The 27029-nt window shown below is 42.3% G+C and overlaps 1 protein-coding gene across 1 annotated transcript in view; it reads right to left on the bottom strand.

Moving 5' to 3' along the window:
• Nucleotides 1-27029, bottom strand: part of APLF (aprataxin and PNKP like factor) — a 369085-nt gene that overhangs the window by 199535 nt on the left and 142521 nt on the right. Inside the window, exon 5 of the mRNA XM_073628226.1 lies at nucleotides 11557-11686. Coding sequence (XP_073484327.1) covers nucleotides 11557-11686 — 130 coding nt within the window. The remainder of the gene's footprint in view (nucleotides 1-11556; nucleotides 11687-27029) is intronic.

The raw sequence follows: 27029 nt of genomic DNA, 5'->3' as shown, positions 1-27029 counted from the left end.
GCTGCATGGCTTCTGGTGCCCCCTTGGTGATTGATATATGCCACTGCTGTGGCATTGTCGGATTGGATCCTGTCAGGACAATTCCGCAACCTGAATGTCCAGGCCCTCAGGGCCAAGCGCGCTGCCCGAATCTCTAGAATGTTGATGGTCAAGGTCCTTTTGGTTCTGGACCATTTCCCTTGGACAGTCGCCTCTTCCAGGACTGCTCCCCAACCCCTCCCCAAAGGCTGGCATCTGTTGTTACCACATTTCAGGTAACTGGTATGAAGGATTTCCCTTTCTGCAGATTCTTGGTTATCCACAACCAACTGAGGCTCTGGCGCACCTTTGGAGACAGACGCATTGGGAAATCTAGAGCTTGGACCTTCTTGTTCCAAGCAGATAAGATACTGCTTTGCAGCAGTCCCGAATGAAACTGAGGATAGGTAATAGCTTTGAACGAAGCCACCATCTTTCCCAACAACCTCATGCAAAGGCGAATAGAAGGATCCTTCTTCGCCCTGAACACCTGAACCAGCTCCTTTATGGCGCTGATCTTTGCCTGGGGTAAAAACACCCTTTTCTGGGCTGTATCTATGATCAGACCCAAGTACTCTATTCTTCTTAATGGTTTTAAAGAAGATTTCTCTAGGTTGAGGATCCAACTTAGGTATTCCAGGTAGTTGACTGTGGTGACCATGCTTTGGTCTAGGTGGGCTACCGACCGGTCTAGCAAGAGCATGTCATCTAGGTATGCTATAATTGTTATACAAAAGATACGCTGGGCTAAGGTGAAAATATAAATCTGGAGATTATTAATGCATATGAGGTATATTGAAAATACCGCATAAGCGGCTTATCCAGCCACAGCAAGGCACAAAGGATATATATATATAAAACAAGTGATATTTAAGTGCAATGTGTAAATAATAAACTAGATGTATACCATTAGAATGAGAGTAGTGATTTCTGAACTACTACCTATATATATATATATATATATATATATATATATATATATATATATATATATATATAATGGATGAAAAAATCATTTATATAGTCTGAAATTTACCGTGAAAAAAAAAAAAAAAATTATATATATATATATATATATATATATATATATATAAATATATCACAGTGATAAGTGCAAAATACAACAAAGTGCCAAGTGCCACACAACGAGTGTGAATATCAAATCCAAGATGTGGTACGTGATTATTAAAGTCCAATATATGAAAGAAATGCACATAAAGTCCATAAAAACAAGTCATAAAAAATCCAATGTGCGTGCATTAATCTTAGTGCTTAGTGCTCAGAATTCCATGCTCAAGTGCCATCCAGTGACCCCCCGGGGACAGCCGCTCACCTCAGAGCATGCGACTCAGCTGTGAGACTGAGTCTAATCACGCTTATGAGCCATCCCACGGCTCAGTGATGGAATCCAGATACACAGTTTTCAGCAGCAACTCCACAGTTAGGAATAAAGGAAAAGAAAAACTGGATAGTGTGATATCGTTTATAAATATTTATTCGGATAAATGCGCGAGTGCACCAATCTGATAAGTCTCCAAAGTTTTCCTCAAAGTTTGCCTGTCAGGAGGGATAAGCTGTGCATCGCATTTCAGTGGAGTGAAAGGCTCCGTGCTCCATCCTGGCCCTTCCCCTACGCGTGTTCGACACAGGGTCACGTGTCTTCATCAGGGGGATTTGATTGGACGGACGCTCTGCAGCCTAAATATAGTCATCACGGCCGTTTTGCCGTGGATTTGCAGACACTCTAGTGCCAGGCTCCATGTGTTATTGCTCAGTGTATTGAACGGCGCCGCAGAAAGCAACAAGCATCTGCGAAACTAGGATTTACAGCTGTGTATATGGGGAACGAGTTAATAAAGTCAAACTCATAGCCCAAAAGGAAATATCCACATATATGGAAATATATAAACAGCCAATGTGATGTTTATGCAGGACGGAGACCGATGTTCAGCACATATTATCCCAAACATACAAAATATACCAGTGCTACTGTATGACCTATTAAAAGGCAATCTAACAGTAAATATCCACAATCAAATCTCATGTGTAATGGATGACTTCTAAGTATATCACTAATACCATGTTGATTATATGTATTGTCACTTAATAATAGTGTGTACTATGGATATATTTAAAATCAACATCCTAATGTGGTAGCAACAATCTGTTACAAAATGGGAGCATCCCCAAGTTCAAAGACCTATATACACCCCCAAAATACATTAGAGATGAATATAACATAAAATTGAAGATAACATTAGATCCAAAGTAGAAATTAAAATACGTAAAAAACGCATGTATACATGCGTGTGTATAGGTACACACACGTATATATAAAATTCTATAGAGGCATAAGAGCAGATTTTCAGGAATCAGTTTAGATCTTTGAGATCTAAAATGGGTCTGACATCTCCATTTAGTTTTGGCACCGTGAAAAGGTTTGAATAAAACCCTAACCCCTGCTCTTCCATGGGGACCACCATGATCACTTTTTGAGACAAAAGTCGGTCTAATGCTTGAAAGAGAGACTTCTTTTTCTCTGGATCTTTGGGGATGTTTGACCTGAGAAAACGAGGAGACGGGAACTCTCAGAACTCTAGTTTGTAACCTAGAGCTATTGTGGAGACCACCCCATCTGTCTCGAAACTCTTCCTGCTAGACCCTTGAGAACTGCAGAAGTCTTCCCCCTACTCGAGCGAGCGGGGGCGCCCCTTCAGAAAGAGGCTTTAGCATTCTGTTTTGGTTCCAGTAATCCATGTCCTTAGTCTGCTTCTCTTCAGCAAACTGTTTGCGGGCTTTCTTGTGCATCATCTTTAGAAGAGGCTTCCTTCTGGGACCACACTCATGCAAACCAATTTGATGCAGTGTGCAGCGTATGGTCAAGGCACTGACAGGCTGACCCCCCACCCCTTCAACCTCTGCAGTAATGCTGGCAGCACTGCCTCTATTTCCCAAAGACAAACTCTGAATATGCCGCTGAGCACATGCACTCAACTTCTTTGATCGACCATGGCGAGGCCTGTTCTGAGTGGAGCCTGTCCTGTTAAACCGCTGTATGGTCTTGGCCACCGTGCTGCAGCTCAGTTTCAGGGTCTTGGCAATCTTCTTATAGCCTAGGCCATCTTTATGTAGAGCAACAATTATTTTTTTCAGATCCTCAGAGAGTTCTTTGCCATGTGGTGCCGTGTTGAACTTCCAGTGACCAGTATGAGAGAGAGAGCGATAACACCAAATTTAACACACCTGCTAGCCCCATTCACACCTGAGATCTTGTAACACCAATGAGTCACATGACACCGGGGAAGGAAAATGGCTAATTGGGCCCGATTTTCATTAGGGGTGTACTCACTTTTGTTGCCAGCGGTTTAGACATTAAATGGCTGTGTGTTGATTTAGCACATTTACACTGTTATACAAGCTGTACACTCACTACTTTATATTGTAGCAAAGTATCATTTCTTCAGTGTTGTCACATGAAAAGATAGAATAAAATATTTACAAAAATGTGAGGGGTTTACTCACTTGGTGAAATACTGTATATATACTTTTCATTAAGAGGGGTACTTTATGGTCATGTTTAGTCCATTTTATTTAGTAAGCATTCAATTTTCAATAATTTGTTTATATGTTTTATGCTCCAAATGTATTGGGTGGGCGGGTTTTTTTTTTTTTCCTTTTTGGGTTTTTATGTAGTATTTGTGATGTCTTATGTGATGTAATTTGTATAATGTGTTGTGTATTTTTTAAACAGAATTTTTTTTTTTTTGTTAAATAAAAAGAATCTGATTAAAAAAAAAAAATGCACTGCTCTGCGGAATTGCGCCGAGCTGCCATTCGTTCTAAATGGAACCCCCCCCACACATGTAGAAGTTGAGCAGGTGCGGGAACCTCATGCACCTTTTTTTGTGGAAACGCAGGCAAGGCAGCCCCTTCACGTGAATTGGCTCCTGTGCCCACTAAAAGCGCGGCACGCAAAACAACTAAGGTGTGAAAATAGCGTTATGCAGTTACAGGCAAAAGTTTATCCTGTAGTTCTAGAATACCGGGGGCAGGACAGAGATGACTTTGGAAAAGCCAATTGAGTATTTATGTGTTTAAACTCTATTTAAATAAAGAAACTTCACAGAACCACGAATTTCTCTGAGTTTTCCATAAAAATATAGATTTTATTACATTTTACAATAGCGACTAACAACACCGCCTCACCAAATAAATACATCTCTCTGCTTTTTAAAAGGCTGTCATCCGTCATCATATAGTGATGCTCTGACCCAGAACAAGTAATCAGGTAAACAATCACTGACTATAATGATAAAGCAAATTTGATGACAAGCTCAGAGCTTGCGTGTTTAAAAACAGTCATGGCAGCTCCCATATTTCCATCCTGATAGGTTCTCATTAAATGTTTTAAGACATTGTGAAGAACTGTGCACATGCTCTGCGTTATAATAACCTTATTATTATGGTTTGCGCACATACAGCATGCACATGCATCTGTAATCATACATTGAACTAATATGGAAAATATATAGCTGTTAGGGTATATGCACTGGAAGAATATTAATGACACATATACAGAATCTATGCATCAGTATCTTGTGATCAGGACAATTTGTTTTAGTTCTAGGAGTATGAAATTACACAGTAACAGCTGGACAGGCACCCATTTGGAATCCTTTATCCATTAGCAGAAAGAAAGCTGCATGGACAATACCTATATAACCTTCTGGTCACCTATGAATGTGTCATTTTTTTCTTCTTTTCTTTTTTGTTTCCGAATATAACATTGTAACAATATAAAATAAAAACTAATTATTTAAAATAACCTTCTGGTCAGAATAAAGAAGCCATGAGACCTTCAAATGTCTCCAAATATTTTTGAAGAATCATAGGGGTAGTGTGACTTCTTTTCAAATTGAGCATATTGAAAGAGTTATTTCAGGTAGGAGAGGAGGTGACCTGCATGGCAAACTTTTGGAGCGAAAAATATACTACTGTAGATACATAGGCGTCTCTCCACAGCCCCCAATGGTTTGAACTATCAGTGGGAACATTTTCTTAAATGTTTGTATTTACATTTTTACTTTAGACAGCTTGACAGGCACCTATTTGGAGTCCTTTATCCTTTAAAATCTGTGATTTGGACACCAAGTGGATGCTTGGCATGTGCAGATATACAGTGCCTTGAAAAAGTATTCATACCCCTTGAAATTTTCTACATTTTGTAGTGTTACCAAAAACGTAAATGTATTTCATTGGGATTTTATGTGATAGACCAACACAAAGCGGCACATAATTGTGAAGTGGAAGGAAAATGATAAATGGTTTTCAACTTTTTTTTTACAAATAAATACCTGAAGAGTGCTGCGTGCATTTGCATTCATCGCCCTAACTAAAATCTAGTGCAACCAATTGACTTCAGAGGTTACCTAATTAGTAAATAGAGTCCACCTGTATGCAATGTAATCTCAGTATAAATACAACTGTTCTGTGAAGCCCTCAGAGTTTTTTTTAGAGAACCTCATTGAACGAACAGCATCACGAAGGCCAAGGAACACACCAGACAAGTCAGGGATAAAGTTGTAAAGTTTAAAGCAGGGTTAGGTTACAAAAAAATATCCCAAGCTTTGAACATCTCACGGAGCACTGTTCAATCCATCATCCGAAAATGGAAAGAGTATGGCACAACTGCAAACCTACCAAAACATGGCCATCTGCCTAAACTGACAGGCCGGCCAAAGAGAGCATTAATCAGGGAAGTAGCTAAGAGGCCCATGGTAATTCTGGAGGAGCCACAGAGATCCATAGCTCAGATAGGGGAATCTGTCCACGGAACAATCTGTCTTTTATGGAAGAGTGGCAAGAAGAAAGCCATTGTTGAAAGAAAGCCATAAGAAGTCTCGTTTGCAGTTTGTGAGAAGCCATGTGGGGACATAGCAAACATGTGGAAGAATATGCTCTGGTCAGATGAGACCAAATTTGATCTTTTTTGCCTAAAAGCAAAATGTTATGGAGATGCTTTTCTTCAGCAGGGACAGGGAAGCTGGTCAGAGTTGATGGGAAGATGGATGGAGCCAAATACAGAACAATCTTAAAAGAAAACCGGCTAGAGTCTGCAAAAGACTTGAGACTGGGATGGAAGTTCACCTTCATAAACATATAGCCAGAGCTACAATAGAATGGTTTAGATCAAAGCATATTCATGTGTTAGAATGGCCCAGTCAAAGTCCAGACCTAAATCCAATTGAGAAACTGTAGCAAGACTTGAAAATTGCTGTTAACAAACATTCTCTATTCAATCTGACAGAGCTTGACGTCTTTGAAGAAAGAGCAAAACTTTCACTCTCTAGATGTGCAAAGCTGGTAGAGACATACCCAAAAAGACTTGCAGCTGTAATTGCAGCAAAAGGTGGTTCTACAAAGTATTGACTCAGGGGGGCTGAATACAAATGCATGCCAAACTTTTCACATATTTATTTGTAAAAAATGAGGAAAAACATTTATAATTTTCCTTTCACTTAACAATTATGTGCCACTTTGTGTTGGTTTATCACATAAAATCCCAATAAAGTACATTTATGATTGTGGTTGTAATATGACAAAATGTGGAAATTTTAAGGGGTATGAATACTTTTTTAAGGCACTGTAAATAATAGCCTTTTGCAAGCTGTATCTTTGTATATAGGCTATGTATAGGAGTTGGGATATTTTTTATTTGGGGCCTTTTTTGTGCTTTTCTCTTCTTTTCCCCCCTTTTCTTTACATGTATTTTTATTTTTGAGGGTACAATTTATATTCTAATTAAGATTTTGTATCAAGTTTCTTTATATTAGCTTAGGTTTGGAGTTTATTTGATTTTATGATTTGTTTTGTAATGTAAAATGTAGTTATTGACCTTTGGCTTGGCTGGGTTGCACAGGGTAGTCTTTGAATTATTATTGGGAGAGATGCCTCTTTGTTGCTAAGTCCTTGTGCTCAAGGCTGTATTTAAAAGGCAGTCAAAGCCCTGATATGATTCCCATTGAATTTCTTTTTCTATCAATATTTTTGTTGAATATTTTCAGCTGCTGCTGCTGGAGGGTCAGAAAGCGCATTCCACATAAAATGAAGTTTGATTCTGCGGAGAGAAGCTGCTGGGGACAACTCTTATAAAGTTCAGCCCATCCTTCTGTTTAACCAGTACATAGGAGGGTTTGGCCACCTAGTGCTTCTTGCAAGTAGGACGTGCATAACATTGAGCTATGCAATAAAAAAAAGTAGCTTTTTAAAATATAAATGTGCTAGGAGTGATGGGAAGTATGCAGAATTCTTAGGAAAAAGTGCAGAAAGGTGTACTATACACACAAATATTCCGCGCTCGGGACAGATACCAATACGAACTGCAGGCCCCCCCAGAAAAGGAAAACACCTAGGTGCAGTTCAAGTACTATAAACTAAAAAAGGGAAATTGGCGCTGTTCACTATTCAAATAATGAGAACATATCTCACCATAAGGAAATGCATGTGCAACACAGTGTATCATCAAGCTTGGTGAAAAAATCAGTGAAAAATACTGAAAAAATATTTAAATGTGTGTGATCACATAAATATTAAATGTGCTAATCACCCCAAAAAATATGTAAAGAAATAACAAAAATTGCCATAAGTGTGGCTAAAACACCAATAATCATAAAAACTGTTCACAATAAAAATAAAAAATATTAAGACATCTGAGAGCAACCTGAAAGAAAACATTAAATTAGTCCAAATTGTGTTATGAAAAATGTATATATATATATATGTAAAAATATAACATATGTGTCTGTGCCAAAAATAAAAAATTAGTGAAAAAATTAAAAAGTTATTAAGTGATGATTGTCCGTGCAAACAAATACTTCAAAGGTGTAATATATATGTCCAAAGATTGTCCTATGTGTGAAAAAATCCTTGTACAAAAATATGGTGTGCATCCAAACGATCCCAGATAGGTCTGCTGTGGCTGGTATAAACCGTCCTAGGTGGAATCCCCACTTGTGCCCTCACTCACCGGAGCGCCCAACCCCTGCAGGGGTAATGGGCATGTGAATGTAGATCCAGTAACCGGATTTCCAAACGATCGATGTCCCCCTCACCGACTCTTTCCCACCTGTGTCACCGCGGAGCGCCCAACCCCTGCAACCCCTGTGTCACCGCCCTCTGTAGGCTCACTCTTGGAGGTTACAACCTAAGACAACTGAACTTTGCCTCAGAGACTATATTTTATGGCTTGGTCACACCAGGTGCAGTGAGGTAACACGTGGGAAATCACACTTTTTCCTGTACCTCACAAAATTGTGCTGCCTTTTGCAGTCACATGTGGGTGCCATTAGTTGTTGACGACACTCCCGCGCATAATGCATGTACGTTCACAGCCATTAAATAATAATAAAAGCGCATGCTCGACTGCACCTCCTGGTGTGAACAAGCCCTCAGACTGGTGTGTCCCAGGATTGTGCACAGTTCTACAGGGTTCTTTGACTCAAAAATGGCTGAAAAAACTGTAACAAACCATTCCATATGGTCGCCTTGACTCCTACTCATAAATAGACTCAGAACAGACGTACTGGTGGTTTTTATGTCTCTGGCCTTTGCAGAGTCCCAGCAGAATCCCAGCATGATCATTATACCAGAACCTCATAGACCTACCTACTTCACATACAGAAGATCCCATGCCTTTAGCAAATATGATCAGAAAGCATACTTAGGGTGGGGGATGTAAAGTACAGGCTAGTCTGAGAAGGCCAATCAGACATCTTCATTTGGAGGTGGGAAGTATGAGGGCAATTGGTGAAGGGTAAAATGGATGGACATACAGTCAGTTAACTATGGTAGTCATTAAAATGTGTAGACATGGCTGTGGTATGGCACTATCAAAGGTAAGTAATGGAGCTCCATTAAACAGCCTATGACAAGAAAAAAAAAAAGCACACGAGGAACTCTCAAAATAAAGATTGGCATCATTTATGTAGCTGTCCTAGCAGTGGTACTGTGGGAAAAAATGTAAGCCATTTTTTAAATAAAGCCTAAGCTTTCTTTAGGAATGAAACCTCTCAAAAACAGTCATCCTAAAAGTGACAGATTATGATTAGACTTCCAGATACTTCTCATTTAATTCCCAGCAGCCTTCCCTCAAGTGGTGAATGCAATTTTATCAATATAACAACCACACATCCAGTTATCTAATACTAAAACGTTGAGTGTCATCTTTGTACTTAGTGGGTGGTCATCTTGTTACTTTAGAATCGTGTGTGACAGAAAGTTACAGAGAGAGGCTGATGATCTCTGGTGTACATTACACTATATCTTAGATTGCCAAAAATACAAAAATCATAAATTCAGTATTTTTAAAATAGGAAATTTAGTAAACTTTTGATCAGGGCCATTTGGGTGATTTATGTATAACTATGATTTAAAAATGAGCCAAACAACTATGTGATAATAAATAGCTTTGTATGATCACTATCCTTAAATAAAAGAAGTTTTGTGGTATGATTAGTCATATTTACAATACCAATGCCAAAATGCCACAATTTTTGCCAGGGTATGCAAACTTTTGAGCACAACTGTATTTCTATTTTCTGTTAGCACAGTTTTTCTTGAATACCGTATATACTCAAGTTTAAGCCGAGTTTTTCAGCACTTTTTTTGTGCTGAAAATGTCGACCTCGGCTTATACTCCAGTCCTTCCGGCACTGTCCCCATCTGCAGCCTTATCTCCTGGCGCTGTGATACATTTAGTCTAGTCGGCAGTCATGCAGTGTACCAAAGCCCCGCCTCCACTTCGTCCTCGTCCATGATAGGCTGAACACTGACTCGACTAGAATAGACTGAATATATCACAGCACCGGGAGATAACAAGGCCGCAAATGGGGACAGTTGCGGGAGATCATAACGCCGGCACAACGCCGATCAGGTGAGGCTGTGGCATGCAGATGGGGGATACAGTGAGGCTTAGGCATGCAGATGGGGGACACAGTGAGGCTTAGGTATGCAGATGGGGGACACAGTGAGGCTTAGGTATGCAGATGGGGGACACAGTGAGGCTTAGGTATGCAGATGGGGGACACAGTGAGGCTGAGGCATGCAGATGGGGGACACAGTGAGGCTGAGGCATGCAGATGGGGGACACAGTGAGGCTTAGGTATGCAGATGGGGGACACAGTGAGGCTGAGGCATGCAGATGGGGGACACAGTGAGGCTGAGGCATGCAGATGGGGGACACAGTGAGGCTGAGGCATGCAGATGGGGGACACAGTGAGGCTGAGGCATGCAGATGGGGGACACAGTGAGGCTGAGGCATGCAGATGGGGGACACAGTGAGGCTGAGGCATGCAGATGGGGGATACAGTGAGGCTGAGGCATGCAGATGGGGGACACAGTGAGGCTGAGGCATGCAGATGGGGGACACAGTGAGGCTGGGGGATACAGTGAGGCTGAGGCATGCAGATGGGGGACACAGTGAGGCTTAGGTATGCAGATGGGGGACACAGTGAGGCTGAGGCATGCAGATGGGGGACACAGTGAGGCTGAGGCATGCAGATGGGGGACACAGTGAGGCTGAGGCATGCAGATGGGGGACACAGTGAGGCTGAGGCATGCAGATGGGGGACACAGTGAGGCTGAGGCATGCAGATGGGGGAAACAGTGAGGCTGAGGCATGCAGATGGGGGATACAGTGAGGCTGAGGCATGCAGATGGGGGACACAGTGAGGCTGAGGCATGCAGATGGGGGACACAGTGAGGCTGAGGCATGCAGATGGGGGATACAGTGAGGCTGAGGCATGCAGATGGGGGACACAGTGAGGCTGAGGCATGCAGATGGGGGACACAGTGAGGCTGAGGCATGCAGATGGGGGACACAGTGAGGCTGAGGCATGCAGATGGGGGATACAGTGAGGCTGAGGCATGCAGATGGGGGATACAGTGAGGCTGAGGCATGCAGATGGGGGACACAGTGAGGCTGAGGCATGCAGATGGGCACAGTGAGGCTGCAAATGGGCGTTTTTGACTCTCTTTTCCACTTACAGTAGCTGCTGCATTCTCACTCTAGGCTTATACTCGAGTCAATAAGTTTCTCCAGCTTTTTGTGGTAAAAATAGGTGCCTCTGCTTATATATTCGGGTCGGCTTATACTCGAGTACATAAGGTAGATTGTTCTAAGTTCCTTTTGTTCAAAAGAGAAAAAAAAAAAAAAAAACATACGCACTCCAAAGAGGATAATTTCCCATGCAAATTACACATATACGCTTTCCAAGAAAGCTTATAGGAGTAAAGCATGAATCTTTAAAAAAAATCATATAAATGACTGCATTTAAATCTCTAGAACATGCGTTACAAGAACTATGCATATAAATACAATGTAATTCCTGGGAACGCTCAGCACATGGGGATTACGAAGAAACGCACCACCATAATAATTACAGCTAACCTTCGGCTTTCACAGATAGCAATAAGAGGCACCCTAGCTCCTTCTCTGTTCTCTGCGGATTCTAGGAAAAACACACATACACACACATATACCTGCTTTAACCACAGGAGATGGGAGACTCTGAATTGTGAGATCGCCCTGCAACATCCACTTTGGAAGGGTACGTTTCCTTGGTGCAGGTCTGGATTGTTCTACATCCACTTTAAAGGTTATAGCACTGGACTGAAATAGACAAATGTAACAGCATATCACAAAAGATGAATTATACACCCCCATAAATAAAATTGGTCTTAATTGAAGAAAAAAAATAATCTGCATAAATAATGAATTGGTAATCAATAGAAGCAAAGCCTGTAATTTTGACTTGTATAATTCAAAATTCCATTGCTTTTAGGTCTTTGAGGGCTATTTATTTGCTTCAGAGACAACTTATGATTGTTAAGAATTTACAGTTGGGTTACTATATTTTAACTACATATTCTGTCCAGATCTACAATGTATAACATGGTAATAAAAGTACAGAGACCATGTGGTGCCCGCTGTGTTAAACTCCTTTTTAGGCTGTACACAGGGCTTTGAATTATTCTTGTGTGGACATTAAAAGTGTTTGTCACCCCAGCATTTCATATTTTTAAAATGTGCCTTCTGTATCATGTACTTGTATGAAACCATGTCCTGTTCTCTTAGTATTGCTTCCTTTGAGTGAAATCCCTGGTGTTCCTGCCAGTCCCTCTGCTTTCCTATTAAAAACTGACCACACTAAGCAGGAGAACACACTGTGGTCAGTCTCTAGCTCCAATGATCAGACTTGTCCTAACGTGCCCCCGCTGCACAGCCATTCACTGGGAAGCTCATTGTGCTGCTGCTGCTTCTCCTCCCCCAGCTCTTATGTAGCTAAAAACAGAGGGAAAGTGCTTACTTATAAAAAAGGAAAAAATGTATTTATAATGTTATATCTATACACAAATGTTTTGCCTTTCAGTTCAATTTTAAACTGAATGGGTTGTTTTACATAGTGATCGTTTACAATTACTTTAAAGAGGAAGTAAAGTCTTCCTCTTTAATTGTACCTACAGGTAAGCCTATAGTAATGCTTACCTGTAGGTACTGTAAATATCTCCTAAACTTGCACCATTTAGGAGATATTTACTGCATACGCTGCCGCCTAGGTCATCGGCATGTGCGCACTGAAGGAACGGCCGATCGTGCTGTTTTTTTGGGGCCTGTGCCGTGACTGGTGGCATCCGCGTGCATGCGCTGGAGTGATGGCATTGCGGCTCCGGCCACTTACAGCGCCGGAGCCCGTGAACCTGGAAGTAACTCCCGGAAAGATGTCGGCCGTGTCAGCAGTGTGCCGGCGAGCTATGGCAGGACATCGTTCTAAGGTAAGGGTTTCATAATGAGCTAGCTCATTATGCCTTTGGATTTTTTTTTTTGGAGGTTTACAACCTCTTTAAGCTTTGCATAAAGCCCACCCACCTCAAATTTTTGACAAATAAATATCTGACAAGTGTGGCGTGCATTTGTATTCAGCCCCTGAGCAGAGCCATTGCTCCCAATTTAACATCCATATAGGTCTGCATGCATGCCCCTGAGCTCACACTGTCTGCATTCGGGGCCATGTACCCACACCCACACAGATGTCAGATTGGGAGCAGCAGCTATGCCTGTGCAGCAGTTGCATCCCAATTGACATAAATGGGACTGCCTATACGGGGATGCATGGAACACACATGCATCCCTGTGAGGGTAAATATGGCCCTCCATGGGCGTACGCTTTAGTATGCCACATGTGAACGATGCTTTAGTAGTAATTTAGTAAGTTATGTTGTGTTTAGATGTACTATTAATAATTTTTGTGTATTTTTAGTGAAAACAGCGATATGATGAACATTTGCACAATTACTGTCGGGCACAAAAAAATCAGTAGCTCTTTTTTTTATTCTACAGGTCATGTACTTTCAGAAAATGTCAAGTTTGAAGTGTCTTTTCAAATTCTGAAAGCTGTAAGTGAAAAAGAAAAACCTCCAGATTTTTAGAGAAATTTCAGAGTACGTACGATTTATATTTAGAAGGAACTTAGCAGGAATTTTGTAAAATTTGCTGTGTTTGTATCTGCTAATAATGATTTTAGTGCATTTTTGATTGGTAAGCATTTGCGTAAATATCGCGGGACCTTAAAAATCAGTAGCACATTCCATTTATTCTACTGGTCCTTTGCTTTCAGAAAATGTATAGTTTGGGTGGTCTGTTTTTTGTACATTCAGATTTCACCATTTTGCAAAAAGGTTTAAAATGTACAAATATTTGTTATTTATTAACTCAATACAGGTTAAGCTTTTATACTTAGTAGGAATTTAGCAGGAATTTACTGTGTTTGTATCTGCTAATAATGATTTTAGTGTATTTTTAGTGAAAATATTGCTTTGGCAAACATTTGCAAGAATATAATGGGGCCTTAAAAATCAGTAGCACCTTCTTTTTATTCTACTGGTCCTATGCTTTCAGAAAAAATATGATTTGGGGGGACTTTAACAAACTCTGAAATCTGTAAGGGAACAATGAAAACCTTCAGATTTTAAGTGAAATGTAGTTGTTTACATTTTTGCGTACGTTCAGTTTTCACCATTTTGCAAAAAGGCGTAATTTAAAAATTACAAATATTTATTATTTATTAGCTCAGCACAGGTTAAACTGTTATATTTAGCAGGAATTTTGTAAAATTTGCTGTTTTTATATCTGCAAAAAATTTTAGAGAATTTTTAGCAAACATATCGTTTTGATAAAGATTTGTGCAAATAGGGCGCAGGGCATTAAAATTAGTAGCACCTTCCTTTTATTCTACAGGTCATGTGCTTCCAGAAAGGATATGGTTTGGGGGGACCTTAACAAACTGTAAAGCTGTAAGGGAAAAATTAAAACCTCTAGATTTTTAGAGAAATTTGGATATTTACAGTACATTTTTGTGTATGTTCGATTTCCACCATTTCACAAAAAGGCGTAATCTAAAATTTACAAAATAGTGGTTATTTATTAACTCAATACAGGTTAGCTTTTATATTGAGAAGGAATTTTGTAAAATGTGCTGTGTTTTTATCTGCTAATAATAATTTCAGTGTATTTTTAGCGAAAATATTGTTTTGAAAAACATTTGTCCAAATATCATTGTGCCCTAAAAATCAGTAGCACCTTATTTGTATTTTACTGGCCATGTGCTTTCAGAAAATATATGATTTGGGGGGTCTTTAACAAACTCTGAAAGCTGTGAGGGAAAAATAAAAAAGCAATGGAAAAATTGCAAAAATGGTCTGGTCACCTGAGTGTAAAAATGAAGCACAGGGCCTGGCAGCAAAAGCATTAAAGCTTCCAGTCTGTTTTTCTAACTCAATCGGCATTACAGTACAGCTATTTTCACACTGGGGCGGGCGGGTGTCGGCGGTAAAGCGCAGCTATTTTTAACGGAGCTTTACCTTCGCTTTAGCGGCGCTATTCGGCCACTAGCGGGGCGCTATTTGGCCGCCAGCGGGGCTCCCCTGCCCTTTGATTTCAATGGGCAGGGGAGCTTTAGGAGCGGTGTATACACCGCTCCTACAGTGCTGCAAAGATGCTGCTTGCAGGACTTTTTTTACCGTCCTGCAAGCGCACCGCTCCAGTGTGAAAGCACTCAGGCTTTCACACTGGAGAGACAGGAGAGGCTCTTTACAGGCGCTATTTTTGCACTGTAGCGCCTGTAAAGCGCCTCAGTGTGAAAGTAGCCAGTGAGTTCCAGCCTCGTCCTCATCAACACTGACACCTGTGTTAATGAGAGAATCACTGACATGATATCAGCTGGTGCTTTTGTGGCAGGGCTGAAATTAATGGAAATGTTTTTTTTGGGGAATAAGTACTTTTTCATGGCAAAGAGGGACTTTGCAATTACAATTAATCTGACCACTCTTCATAACATTCTGGAGTATATGCAAATTGCCATAATAAAAACCGAGGCAGCAGACTTTGTGAAAATTAATATTTGTGTCATTCTCAAAACTTTTGGCCACGGCTGTAGTTAGATATCTGCTTGGAGTTCTGAATTAAAAATTGTTTTCAAATGTTTCAGGCTGGAAAAGGTCTTTGTTGGCAGAATAAAATGAAAAAGATATCAACCCAGATACAAATTAAGAGGGAATTGTATATTTTTCAGAAAGTGTGACGAGAGCCCTACAGCACAGAAAAATAAAAGGACATTAACAGGCAAAAAAAAGTGTGAATTTTCCATTTACAGTATTAAACAGTCTTCTCTATATTCATTGATTTTAGGAGGAAATAATACAACACCCAGTTTACAGTATACCCAGCCTAGTTTTAAGCCACTGTTTCCTTCGGATGTTCGAAAAGAAGAAATAGAATAGGCAAGCTTAAATTGATGAAGATTTGAAGGAAATTGTGCTGGTAGGAAAAGTCAGGGAGGGAAGGAGAGGCAATAGGAGCATTAATTGTGAAATGCTATCTCAATGCTATAAGCAGCAGGCAATATATAAGTTGCAATATGAAATCCACAAGCCAAAACTACAAGATATAACAGAAAGGGTAGTTTGTCAGCATCAGCAGTTTTATTTAATAAGTATTAATGTGATTTATGTCCCTAGGCTCAGCTCTGGCTTACTGTTTTTCTGTGCTTCCTGAGATAAGGAGCTTGTCATATCACCAGGTATCTACAGTCATCTGACTGACGTGAAGTGGATAATATTTTTGAGCTATAGAGTTGGTGCAGTGTGTGAGAAAAGTGATAGGGAAGGCTTATGAAAGCTACATGTAAGCCCTAATTGTCAAAAGCAACCAGCATGCCTGATGAACCAAGGACAGCGGCTTCAACGTATAATTTTAGCAAAATTGATACTTGATTTGATTGTAGCCGTATTAGTGCAATTGTGACAGAGAAAATTGAGTACTGTCCGTGATACTTTTTTTATTTGCACTAACATACAAAATTGATAGAATTTTAAATGATCTAAGCAAGTTAGGAAAACCTGTACTGAAAGAACACAGAGGCTGCCATTGCCATATCTGACTGGCTGTTATGCTGAACCAGTGGTTTCAATACTTCCTAATGCCGCATACACACGGTCGGACTTGCCAACGGGATAACCTCCGTAGGCATTTCCAACGGAAAAATTTAGAACATGTTCTCTATCTAAGTCCGTCGGAAATTCCAACAGAAAAAGTCAGATTGGGCACACACATGGTCAGAATATCCGACCAAAAGCTCCCATCGGACTTTTTCTGTCGGAAATTCCGACCGTGTGTACGCGGCATTAGGCACTGACCTGAAACAAGTTTACAAATCAGGAGTTCTGATCTAATACTGGCTTTCTAATTTGCTTTTTTTTGTTCTGGGTGATTAATATTCTGAGAATATTAGACCCAGAAACAGTCATGTAAGAAGTATACTTAGCCTAGGTTCACACTGATGTGATTCGGACAGGAATGACACTGCATTCCTGTTCAAATCACATGCGATTCTTTGCAGTGCAATTTGGTTTATTTTGTATGGCTCTAATCACACCACTCCCGCATGAAAACGGTGCATGCACCTTTTTTTTTTTTTTTTGTCGCACTGGGTTCCTCCAGTGAGCACCCACAAGATTCGATTCAGCCAATTACACTGAGTTTTTCAACCTGTGTCGTTGACTTAACATTGTTACCCGCAGCGGTTCGCATGAATGGAGTGCGTTTGTGATGTGGTGAGGGACACACACACAAGAATCACTGCGAATCCTGCACCGCATCAGTGTGAACAGAGACTCAAAGAGAGGTCATCAATCACAGCTTCTTTTGCTCTTCGTAGAGGTTTCCTGTAAAATAGTAGGTGGAGATATTAACAGGTGTTCCGTGCATCCCTCAAATGGGATGCAGCGGCTGCACAGACATGGTGCTGTTCCCAATCACGTGGGTGCAGTGTGTGTCTCTGAATGTACCGTGTGTTTTGGGACACGCACCCACATGGATGTCAAATTAGGAGCAGTGGCTGTGCTTGTGCGTCCCTATTGACATCAACCACTTGATTACTGGGCACCTAAACCACCCCCCCCCCCCTCGCCCAGACCAATTTTAAGCTTTTAGTGCTGTCAACGACAATTGCGCGGTCATACAACACAGTAACCAAATGAATCACCCCTGGGGTTTTTTATTTTTTGTTAAAGAAATTTAAAAAGACCGAAATTTAAAAAAAAAAAACAAAACCGTTTTATATTTTGTTAATAAATTTTGCAAACAGGTAATTTTTTTCTCCTTCATTGATGTACGCTGATGAGGCTGCACTGATGGGCACTGATAGGCTGCATTGATGGGCACTGATAAGGCGGCACTGATGGGCACTGCTAGGTGGCACTGAAGGGCACTAATAGGTGGCACTGACTGGCACTGATAGGCAGCACTGCTAGGTGGCACTGATGAGGCACTGACTGGCATTGATAGGTGGCACTGATTGCTGGCACTGTTATGTACTGGTGGGCACTGATTTGTGGCACTGGCAGGCGGTACTGATGGGTACAGATGAGGTGGCTGTGCCTCTTCCTCTTCGGGACCGATGTCCCTTCAACAGAAGCCGGTGATCTGCTTTTCTTTCTCCTCACTTTGTAAGCCTGAAAAGAAAGAAAAATGATTACCGATCTTCTGTTTACATCACGCGATCAGCTGTCATTGGCTGGCAGCTGATCACGTGGTAAGGGGCCAGGATTGACCCCTTACTCCGATCTGTGGTCACCCGAGTCTCATTGACTAGGTGATCACAGCGCGCACCTGCAGGGGGCGCGCGGGGAGTGTGCAAAGGGGAGGATGTCTATTGATGGCCTCCCAGAAAAGATCCGCACTGTAGCCGTCATTCGGCAATAGCGCAGATCTGAAGGGGTTAATGGTACTGCTTGCTCAGGGATGCATGGAACACCTGTGCATCCCCATACAGGTAAGCATAGGCCTCAATGGGAGTATGCTTCTGTACTCCCCATGTGAACAAGGCCTAAATAATCTTTCTCAAGCTTTACAAAGAGGAACCCTTGAAATAACTTTCCGGTCTAAGGGAACCCCTGTTAAAAATGGCTATAGCTACAATTCATGATACATTAGTGTGATGGGCAGTAGGAAAAACGTCCCTTATACTTGTGCTCATTGGGGAGAATTACCCCGTACAGATAGCTAAAAAGATCAATGCTGTCAGTGGGAACTTATCTGAGGAGCAGAAGTTGCTCATTGCTGCAACCTCTGGAGAAACCTTAGGGTTCCATAAAACACTGGTTGAGAAACCCTGGCTTAACAGATCACTATGAAAGCACTTACTTACAAACACTGGACTTTTTAATACTACTTAAAGTGGTTGTTAGGGCAGATTTTTTTTAATCTTAATGCATTCTATGCATTAGGATAAACAGCCTTCTGTGTGCAGCAGTCCCCCTCAGCCCCCTAATACCTCCTTGAGCCCCATCTCGATCCAGCAATGTTGAACAAGAGACTCGGCTGCCTGGGACTCTCCCGCCTTATTGGCTGAGACAGCAGTGAGGCACCATTGGCAGCGAGCCAATGAGGAGAAAGAGAGGGGGTGAGGCAGGGCTGTGGCTCCATGTCTGAATGGACACATGGAACTGCGGCTCGGCTAGGGTGCCCCCATAACCAGCTGTTTGCTGTGGGGGCACTTAACAGGAGGGAGGGGCCAGGAGTGCCGAAGAGGGACCTGAAAAGAGGAGGATTCGGGCTGCTCTGCGCAAATCCACTGCACAGAAAAGATAAGTATAACATGTTTGTTATTTTTAAACAACAAAAAACTGAGACTTTAGTATCACTTTAAGCTTCACATCAGATTAAGTCCACTTCTCTTCCAGCAGGGTGTGCTTTGGTAGACTTGGGGCTTGCAGAGTGTAGCACAGTAAAAAACAAGTAGAGTGCCCTGTATTTATAAGCCCTCACTGTGTACAGAATATAATGTGAGCACATGCGTGGCAAGCAAGAGAAAGAATGCTCAGCCTCCATGTCCTTGGGTTCCATGGACAAATATAACAATCAACACTCAATTGCTCTACACAAGCAACACAAGCCCTATGATCAGTGCATAATAGACAGCTTCCTAAAAAATAACATAACAATAAAAATTCTTACAGCAGATTGAAAAAACATTTTAAATGCATTATGTCGCCATGATGCCAATCAACCTTACAGCCGAAAAGAATAAATACATTATTACAGGTTTTGCAGGCACCATGCTTGGAACATCCTGTACTTCTGGATGTCAGATACAAGCCGGCATGTTCGGTGTGTATTTATTAAGCATGACACGGCCAGCTCTTGCTGATTTTTCCTCAGACTGCAATCATTTGTTCCAGTCACAACTGCCCTTTAATCTAGAAGATATTTTAGGTCATTATTTCCATCACAAATAAAAAAAACAAAGAAGGGGTCTATTTCTCATACAAATATTGATCAAAGCCAACCAAATCATGCTTTGTGTTCTGTGTGCCCCCTTGGCCCAGCCCAGCCACTTCTTAAAATTCTCTCCCCCAGCCTGTTCTGAAATCTCCAATTTAATCTCTGATTCTAATCTTCTGCAATTGGCCAGGTGGAGAAGGTTTTGACAAGTGACATTGAAGGAGTCACTAAGATTAGATATTCTTGGATGAATTGAGAGATGAGTAGAAGTCTGGCTGGGGGTGTTAAAAAAGTATGTGTAAATGCACTAGATGTGCAGTTACACTTTCAAAGTTTGGACTCTGTGGAGTAAGGCTTGGGAAGTAACAAGGTAACTTAAAAGGGTCAGTAAATCCAAAAGGGATTTTTCTTTTACAGATAGAATCTATTTGGCATTTCCTGGCATCTCATCTACCTTGAAGACTTCAGTTGCTTGAACTCTCTGCCATATTTTCTAGTTCTGTTCCTGCTCAGCTTGAAAATTGTATTCCATTTGTTTCATTCTTCATATTATAAACTAAATAAAAGATGTAACAGTTTAAGTGGGGTGCCCTTTTCTTTTCCAGTAGTTTTTATTAGAGAAAGTACAAATTCAATACTTGCACCTCTGACCATCAATATGCTTTTAACGCATATCAGAGTGCAATGCATTACAAAAGAAAGATAACAGTTTCCATATAGTACAGTATAGTGCAGAAGATAACTATATGAGACAATGAGGTGTTGCAAACATAATCGTAATTCTCCGTTGCTCTTCTCAAATTGGTACAAAAGAGGAGGGGTAGGGGAATGACGCAGCAATATTACAATCATAATAATACCAGTGCTCCATAGTGTTGGCAGGGACATAATAAAGTAAATAAAGGGCCAGAGTGACTACCAGGGCCAGATTTCGCCCCCCACAGGCATGGGCCTATATCCCACATTTAATGAGTAATGTGGGGTGCCCTATTGATGGTGGCAACAAGTATGTAAAACTGAAAACCAAGCATTGAGACTTTGCTTTCAAAGTCCCCAGGAAACATAAATTCTAATGTGATTTGAAGTGAACTTGTTCACATAGCTGGTGAGGTCCTCAGGAGCACACACACTTTTTTACCTTTTGCTTCTCTGTGACTTTATTTAGCTCTGTGAAGACAGGATGGTTTTGTAAGCCTTAAGTAACCATTTTCACAGGACTCCATGTCATAGCCTGAGTAGCAAATCATTAGTGCTATCCCTTGGAAGAAAGGGGAATGAGTCACATGCCTTTCACATTCCTTTACCTTAACGTAGCAGGTATTTCTCTTTGCTTTATCCACATGAATGGAGTGGCAGGGAAGCAAAGAAGCAAAAGGAAGATGACTATGTACAACTAGAGAGAGAAACTGTTAACGTGATAATAAAGCTTCTGATTTTTTTTAGTTTACATTAAAATAATAAACATGTCGGGGGTGTGGCTTGGATGGCCTCCGGAGCGGACGTGTCTCTCTAGAGCTCCTGACCAGATCCGCCTGCATACAGCTAAAAGCAGCAAAAAAGCACCAAAATCACGGGCAAACCTCGCAAGGCTAAAGACACAGAACCTAAGGGACACACCACAAGATCTTCCTCGGTTCCCCCACCTCTCATTACGGAGTACTTTGGCCTTGGAGCTCCGGCGGGACACCGCAAGGTCAAGATGGCGCCGGCTCCACCAACATATGCAGCGGCCCTCTCCTCCTCTCCTCCGCGGTTCTCCCCGGGTCAGCGAACCGACAGGTATGCCTCTGAAGGGGATTTGTTGCCTGGTCGCCCACCGCTCCCACCAACTAACATCCAGGCCGGTCCTGCACTTTCCCTTATGGGAAACACATTAGGCAGCCTGTCCCAGCCGTTTCCTCCCTGCCTAGTGGGGCCTCCCCTTTGTGGGAAACTTCAGCGCAGGAGTGGGACCCAAGCTCTTTGCCACAAAGACCCCAGGCCCCAAGGGACAAGACACTATCCTCATCCCCGCACCGCAGGGAGTCCAACCAAGCCGCAGGGCCTTCCTCATCACCACAGCTTGATGAGCTGCAGGGGGCTTATTCACATGCAGCCCATGTATATGCCACTGACCCAGCAATGCAGCCTAACTCCAAGACCCCTCCGCAAGCATCTCAGAGGGGACTCCCCCTGCTGGGCACCCCCTCCATTACTATGAGGGATTCACACTCTCATGCCATAATGGACCCTGACCCTGAACCTGAGGCATGTACTTCTTGGAGAGACTATGTTCGTTGTATGCCTACGAAACAGGACTTCCGCATGCTTATTCAAGAGGTACGTGATACACGCAGATCTGAAATTAACATGCTCCGTACTGATCTACATTACTTGTCTGCTAAAGTCCACTCCATAGAAGAAGAAGCATATGATACAAAGATGGAAATCTCCCATATACATGATCGATTGTCCACACAAGCCTCGGCCCTCAGAGAGTTTCAACGCCACCTTGAGGACCTCGACAATAGAGGCAGACGCAATAACATTAGAGTCCGAGGCCTCCCTGAGGTGACCCAGGATGAGGACTTACAAGTCACATTACAAGCTATTTTCAATAATGTACTGGGTCGCCAGGAAAATCAAAGAGTTAAATTGGACTGGGCCCATCGCGCACTTCGCCCCCGTGGACCAGGTCTAAGACTACGAGATGTTATTTGCAGGGTTCATAATTATGCCCTGAAGGAGGACATAATGAGAAAAGCACGCAACATGCACACCATCGATTTCGATGGTGCTCCCATACAGTTATACCCGGACTTGTCCTGGATCACCCTTCAGCGAAGACGCTCCTTGCAACCACTCCTCACAACATTAAAGGAACATGACTTCCGATATCATTGGGGATTCCCTTTCAGCCTCACAGCAAAGAAAGATGGGAGATCCACCACTCTGCGATACCCGGAAGACCTCCATTCATTTTGCAGAGATTTGGATATTCCGATTTCGCCCACTCCCGGGTGGGACCCCCTACCAACCCCACCACCTTGCCCAGAGCCCTGGGTTCAGGTGAACGGGAGAAAGCGACAGAGGCCGCATTCCAATGGCCCTCCGGCAATTGCCCATCAGAGATAACTTTTTGCTGCTTGAGAGATACCGGGTCACGATGAGTCACTAGTATAGGAGTCACTATTACTGCCTATCATGCGAAGAGTTTAGGAATTATCCTGTTTTTTCTTCCTACCTTATAGAGGGCTAGACCCTAATTGCCATTATGTGGGATTACGGTTTTATGGTTTCGCATTTATGCAAGTTTAGTATGTATACCACCGATGATATATTATTGTCATGTTTAAGCCCTCCCAAATTATCAATGGGGTCCCCCCTTCCCTTGCCTCCCTTCCCCTCCATCTCCTTATCCTTGCCCTTCCTTCTATCCCCCCCCACCCCGCATTCACCACTCTCTACCCCCCCAATCCCTCCCTGCCCTTCCACCCCATACTTTATTAGGGTATACTACTGCGTTTATTTAAATACCTTCACCCTCCCTGGGTTCCTAAAAGGTTATTTGGAAGGGTTTCTAGGCTTATATCCTGGTCAATGCTCCCTATACTATCCTGGTTTGTCTAATACTGAGCGCAAAACTGCACCAGCCGACTTTATCTGTTGCCTTAACTTAGACCAAATGGTATTCTAGTTAATAGCTGTTAAATATAAGTTTCTCTTTATCTAGCTTCTTTATTACGGTGTGCTGCATAATTACTTAACTGCAGGCGGATCTGGGAGAGGATGACGACCGGCCTGGAGCTGTCCTATCCTCCCCCGGGAGACCTTCGAGTGGCTCCCCACTTAACCCCCTTGGAGAGTATTGTTTTTACCTCCTACATGGGGGGGGGGCCCCTTCGATGGTTTCCGACCCACCACCTTGTATAGGTGGGTTAAACTATACTTGGCTGTTATTTGATTTTGCACTAATATGTGTTCTTCTTGTCGTCCACATCTTTCTCTACTCTTTTGCTATTGGCTTTTCTTTTCTCTATTCCCCTCTTATCTACTATGTTGTGGGCGCCCCCCGCCTCTGGAGCCCAGGTCCAGTTTGTAGAAGCATGTTTCCTGCTAGGTACGTGTCTTAAATGAAGGCTCATCAGTTCACCGTCCTCCACATCCAAATCCACTTCGGTTGTCTTGGTAAGCTAATGCTCCTTTTTTTTATTTACACCCGATGATTGACATACTGTCATTAGACGTGAAAGGCCTTAACTCCAACACTAAACGAAGCTTAGCCTTAAGGGAATTCAAAAGATCTAAAGCTGATATCATTTTCGCTCAGGAAACACATCTTACTAAGACCGATAATATGGCATTTGCCACCAAGTATTACTCCCAGATATATTTAGCCTCTAATCCTCGTAAACGAGCTGGAGTGGCTATCCTGTTTAAAAAAGACTCCCCCTTTAAGTTACAATCGATAATTTCAGACCCCCAGGGACATTATATCATCTTGAGAGGTACATGGAAGGATACTAACCTCACACTTTGTAATATTTACGCCCCTAACACTAACCAAACCTCTTTCCTATCTAAAGTGTATAAACGACTATTTGCTTTTCCCCATCAATACCTGGTTATCGGAGGAGATTTTAACCTGACTTTTTCCTCCTGCCTAGACAGACACTCCCTTGGACAGAGTGAGGCCCCCAAGACCCTTGATAGAAGATCATCTCTCTTCCGTCAATTAACTAGGAAATACGCTCTGTTTGACTGTTGGAGGACTGCCTTCCCCTCAGCTAAACAATTCACCTTTTACTCTCACCCGCATAAATCTCATTGGCGCCTAGATTATTTTTTTGTAAATGCCCCAACCCTGAGAGCTTGCAAAAGCTCAGATATTCAAGCAATCTCATGGTCGGACCATGCCCCGATCACGCTGTCTCTGGCATTGTCTTCGGGAACCCTTCGTACATGTCATTGGCGTTTGAACGATTTCCTGCTTAAACATGACCCCTCCAGGGATGACTTGGGAAAAACCATGAAATTATATTTTGCAGAAAACAATTTACCAGAGGTTTCCATTGCCACTCTCTGGGAGGGTGATAAAGCGGTCCTCAGAGGCCAATGTATCTCACTATCCACGGCACTCAAAAAGAATGCTAACACTGCCCGTATAGCTCTACTAGACAAGCTTAAACAATTGGAAGCACGTTTGCTCTCCTTTCCGTCCTTAAAAACTCTTAGAGAGATTGTACAGGTACGGGCTGGTCTAAGAGACATAGATTTAGGTAAAATTGAGAAGGCGCTAATACGACTAAGGCAAACCTATTATGACAAGGCAAACAAACCACATACGTTATTAGGTAGACAGCTACGGGACCGCGTCGCGACCGCCTCAATTGCCCATCTTAATGATGGAGATGGCATTCCCCAAACCCATCCCACTAAGATTGCTCAGATCTTTCATGACTACTACTCGACCTTGTATAACAATCCGAATGTTCCACATAACCCTCCCCCACAAGACCTGACCCAAAGAATCCACTCTTATCTAGAAGAATGTGAAACACCGAGACTCACTCCTTCCGCCCTGACCACTCTAAACTCCCCCATTACAGAGGAGGAGGTCACGGACACAATTAAATCACTTCCAAACAACAAAGCCCCGGATCCTGACGGATTCCCATACCAGTACTACAAAACCTTCCTACTGCATTTACTTCCTTATATGAAAACACTGTTTAATTCATTTCTTTCTGAGACACCTATCCCACGAGATATGCAAAATTCTTATCTCACACTGATTCCCAAGCCTGGAAAGGATTACAGCTTACCATCAAACTATAGACCTATTGCGCTACTTAATGCGGACCTCAAAATTTTTACGAAATTATTAGCTAACAGGTTAAACAATTTTATGCCGTCATTGATTCACAAAGACCAGGTAGGCTTTATACCCATGCGGCAAGCAGGGGACAATACCTGCAAGGTTATTGACCTAGTGGAGGTGGCAAACAGGACCAAAGTAGAAGCACTTCTGCTCAGTCTTGACGCAGAAAAAGCTTTTGATAGGCTAAGTTGGCCTTTTCTGTTTGCGACCCTACGACGAGCCGGAATCACAGGCCCCTTTTTGTGAGCCATTTATCACTTATATTCGTCCCTGTCAGCCATGGTACGCACCCAACACGCCACATCTGCCACCTTCCCGATATCAAACGGAACGCGGCAAGGTTGTCTGCTCTCACCGCTACTCTACGCCCTTTGCATAGAACCCCTAGCGGCTCATATTAGGGAGAACCCAAATATTCATGGCATCCCAGTCCGTATTAGAGACTTTAAGATCTCCCTATATGCTGACGATGTTCTCCTTACTCTGACGCAACCGCACATTTCTTTGCCGAACCTACATGTAGAATTAGATCGATATAGTGCCCTATCTGGATATAAAATAAACAATTCTAAAACAGAGGCTCTGCCCCTTAATATGTCTCCTCAGACACAGGCGGCTCTTTCGCAATCATTTAACTACTCCTGGAAAACTTCCTCCTTAAAATACCTCGGGGTCCATCTCACAACCACATATGATTCCCTATATAAAGCTAACTTTGCCCATTTATTTATCACTATTAGAGCCTTATTGACTAAATGGAAATCCCTGAAATTATCCCTCTTTGGTCGACTAGCGACCCTGAAGATGATGATCCTACCCCAGCTCTTATACTTATTTGAGACACTTCCGATACCTATGCCAGCCTCATATCTAAAGAGACTACACGGTGACCTGATTAATTTCTTTTGGAATTATAAGAGACACCGGATTGCTAAATCGGTTCTCTACGCTCCTCGTGCTCAAGGTGGTCTAGCGTTTCCTAATATAGCCAAATATTATCTGGCAGCTCAATTACGCCCTGTAGCCTCTTGGTGTACCCTCCACGCTTTTAATCATTGGACACAGATCGAAAAGCTTTGGTTGGCCCCTATACATCCGAACTCCATGTTATGGAGTTCTGATGTATCTTCGGAAAACTCCCGGCTACTGGGACCAATGTCTCTCCTACGCCAGCTGTGGAAACGTGTAAAACCGACATATCCACTTACCACCCTTTCCTCACCGGTTACATCCTTTCTATTTACTCCCAACATCCCGGACAGCCTGACCTCACAGATGTCCCATTTCTGGATGGAAAAGAACCTATTCCGTTAC

Source organism: Aquarana catesbeiana, linkage group LG04 (assembly GCF_042186555.1).
Source record: "Aquarana catesbeiana isolate 2022-GZ linkage group LG04, ASM4218655v1, whole genome shotgun sequence".
NCBI classification, from domain to species: Eukaryota; Metazoa; Chordata; class Amphibia; order Anura; family Ranidae; genus Aquarana; species Aquarana catesbeiana.
This window is presented reverse-complemented; position numbering and strand designations above follow the sequence as displayed.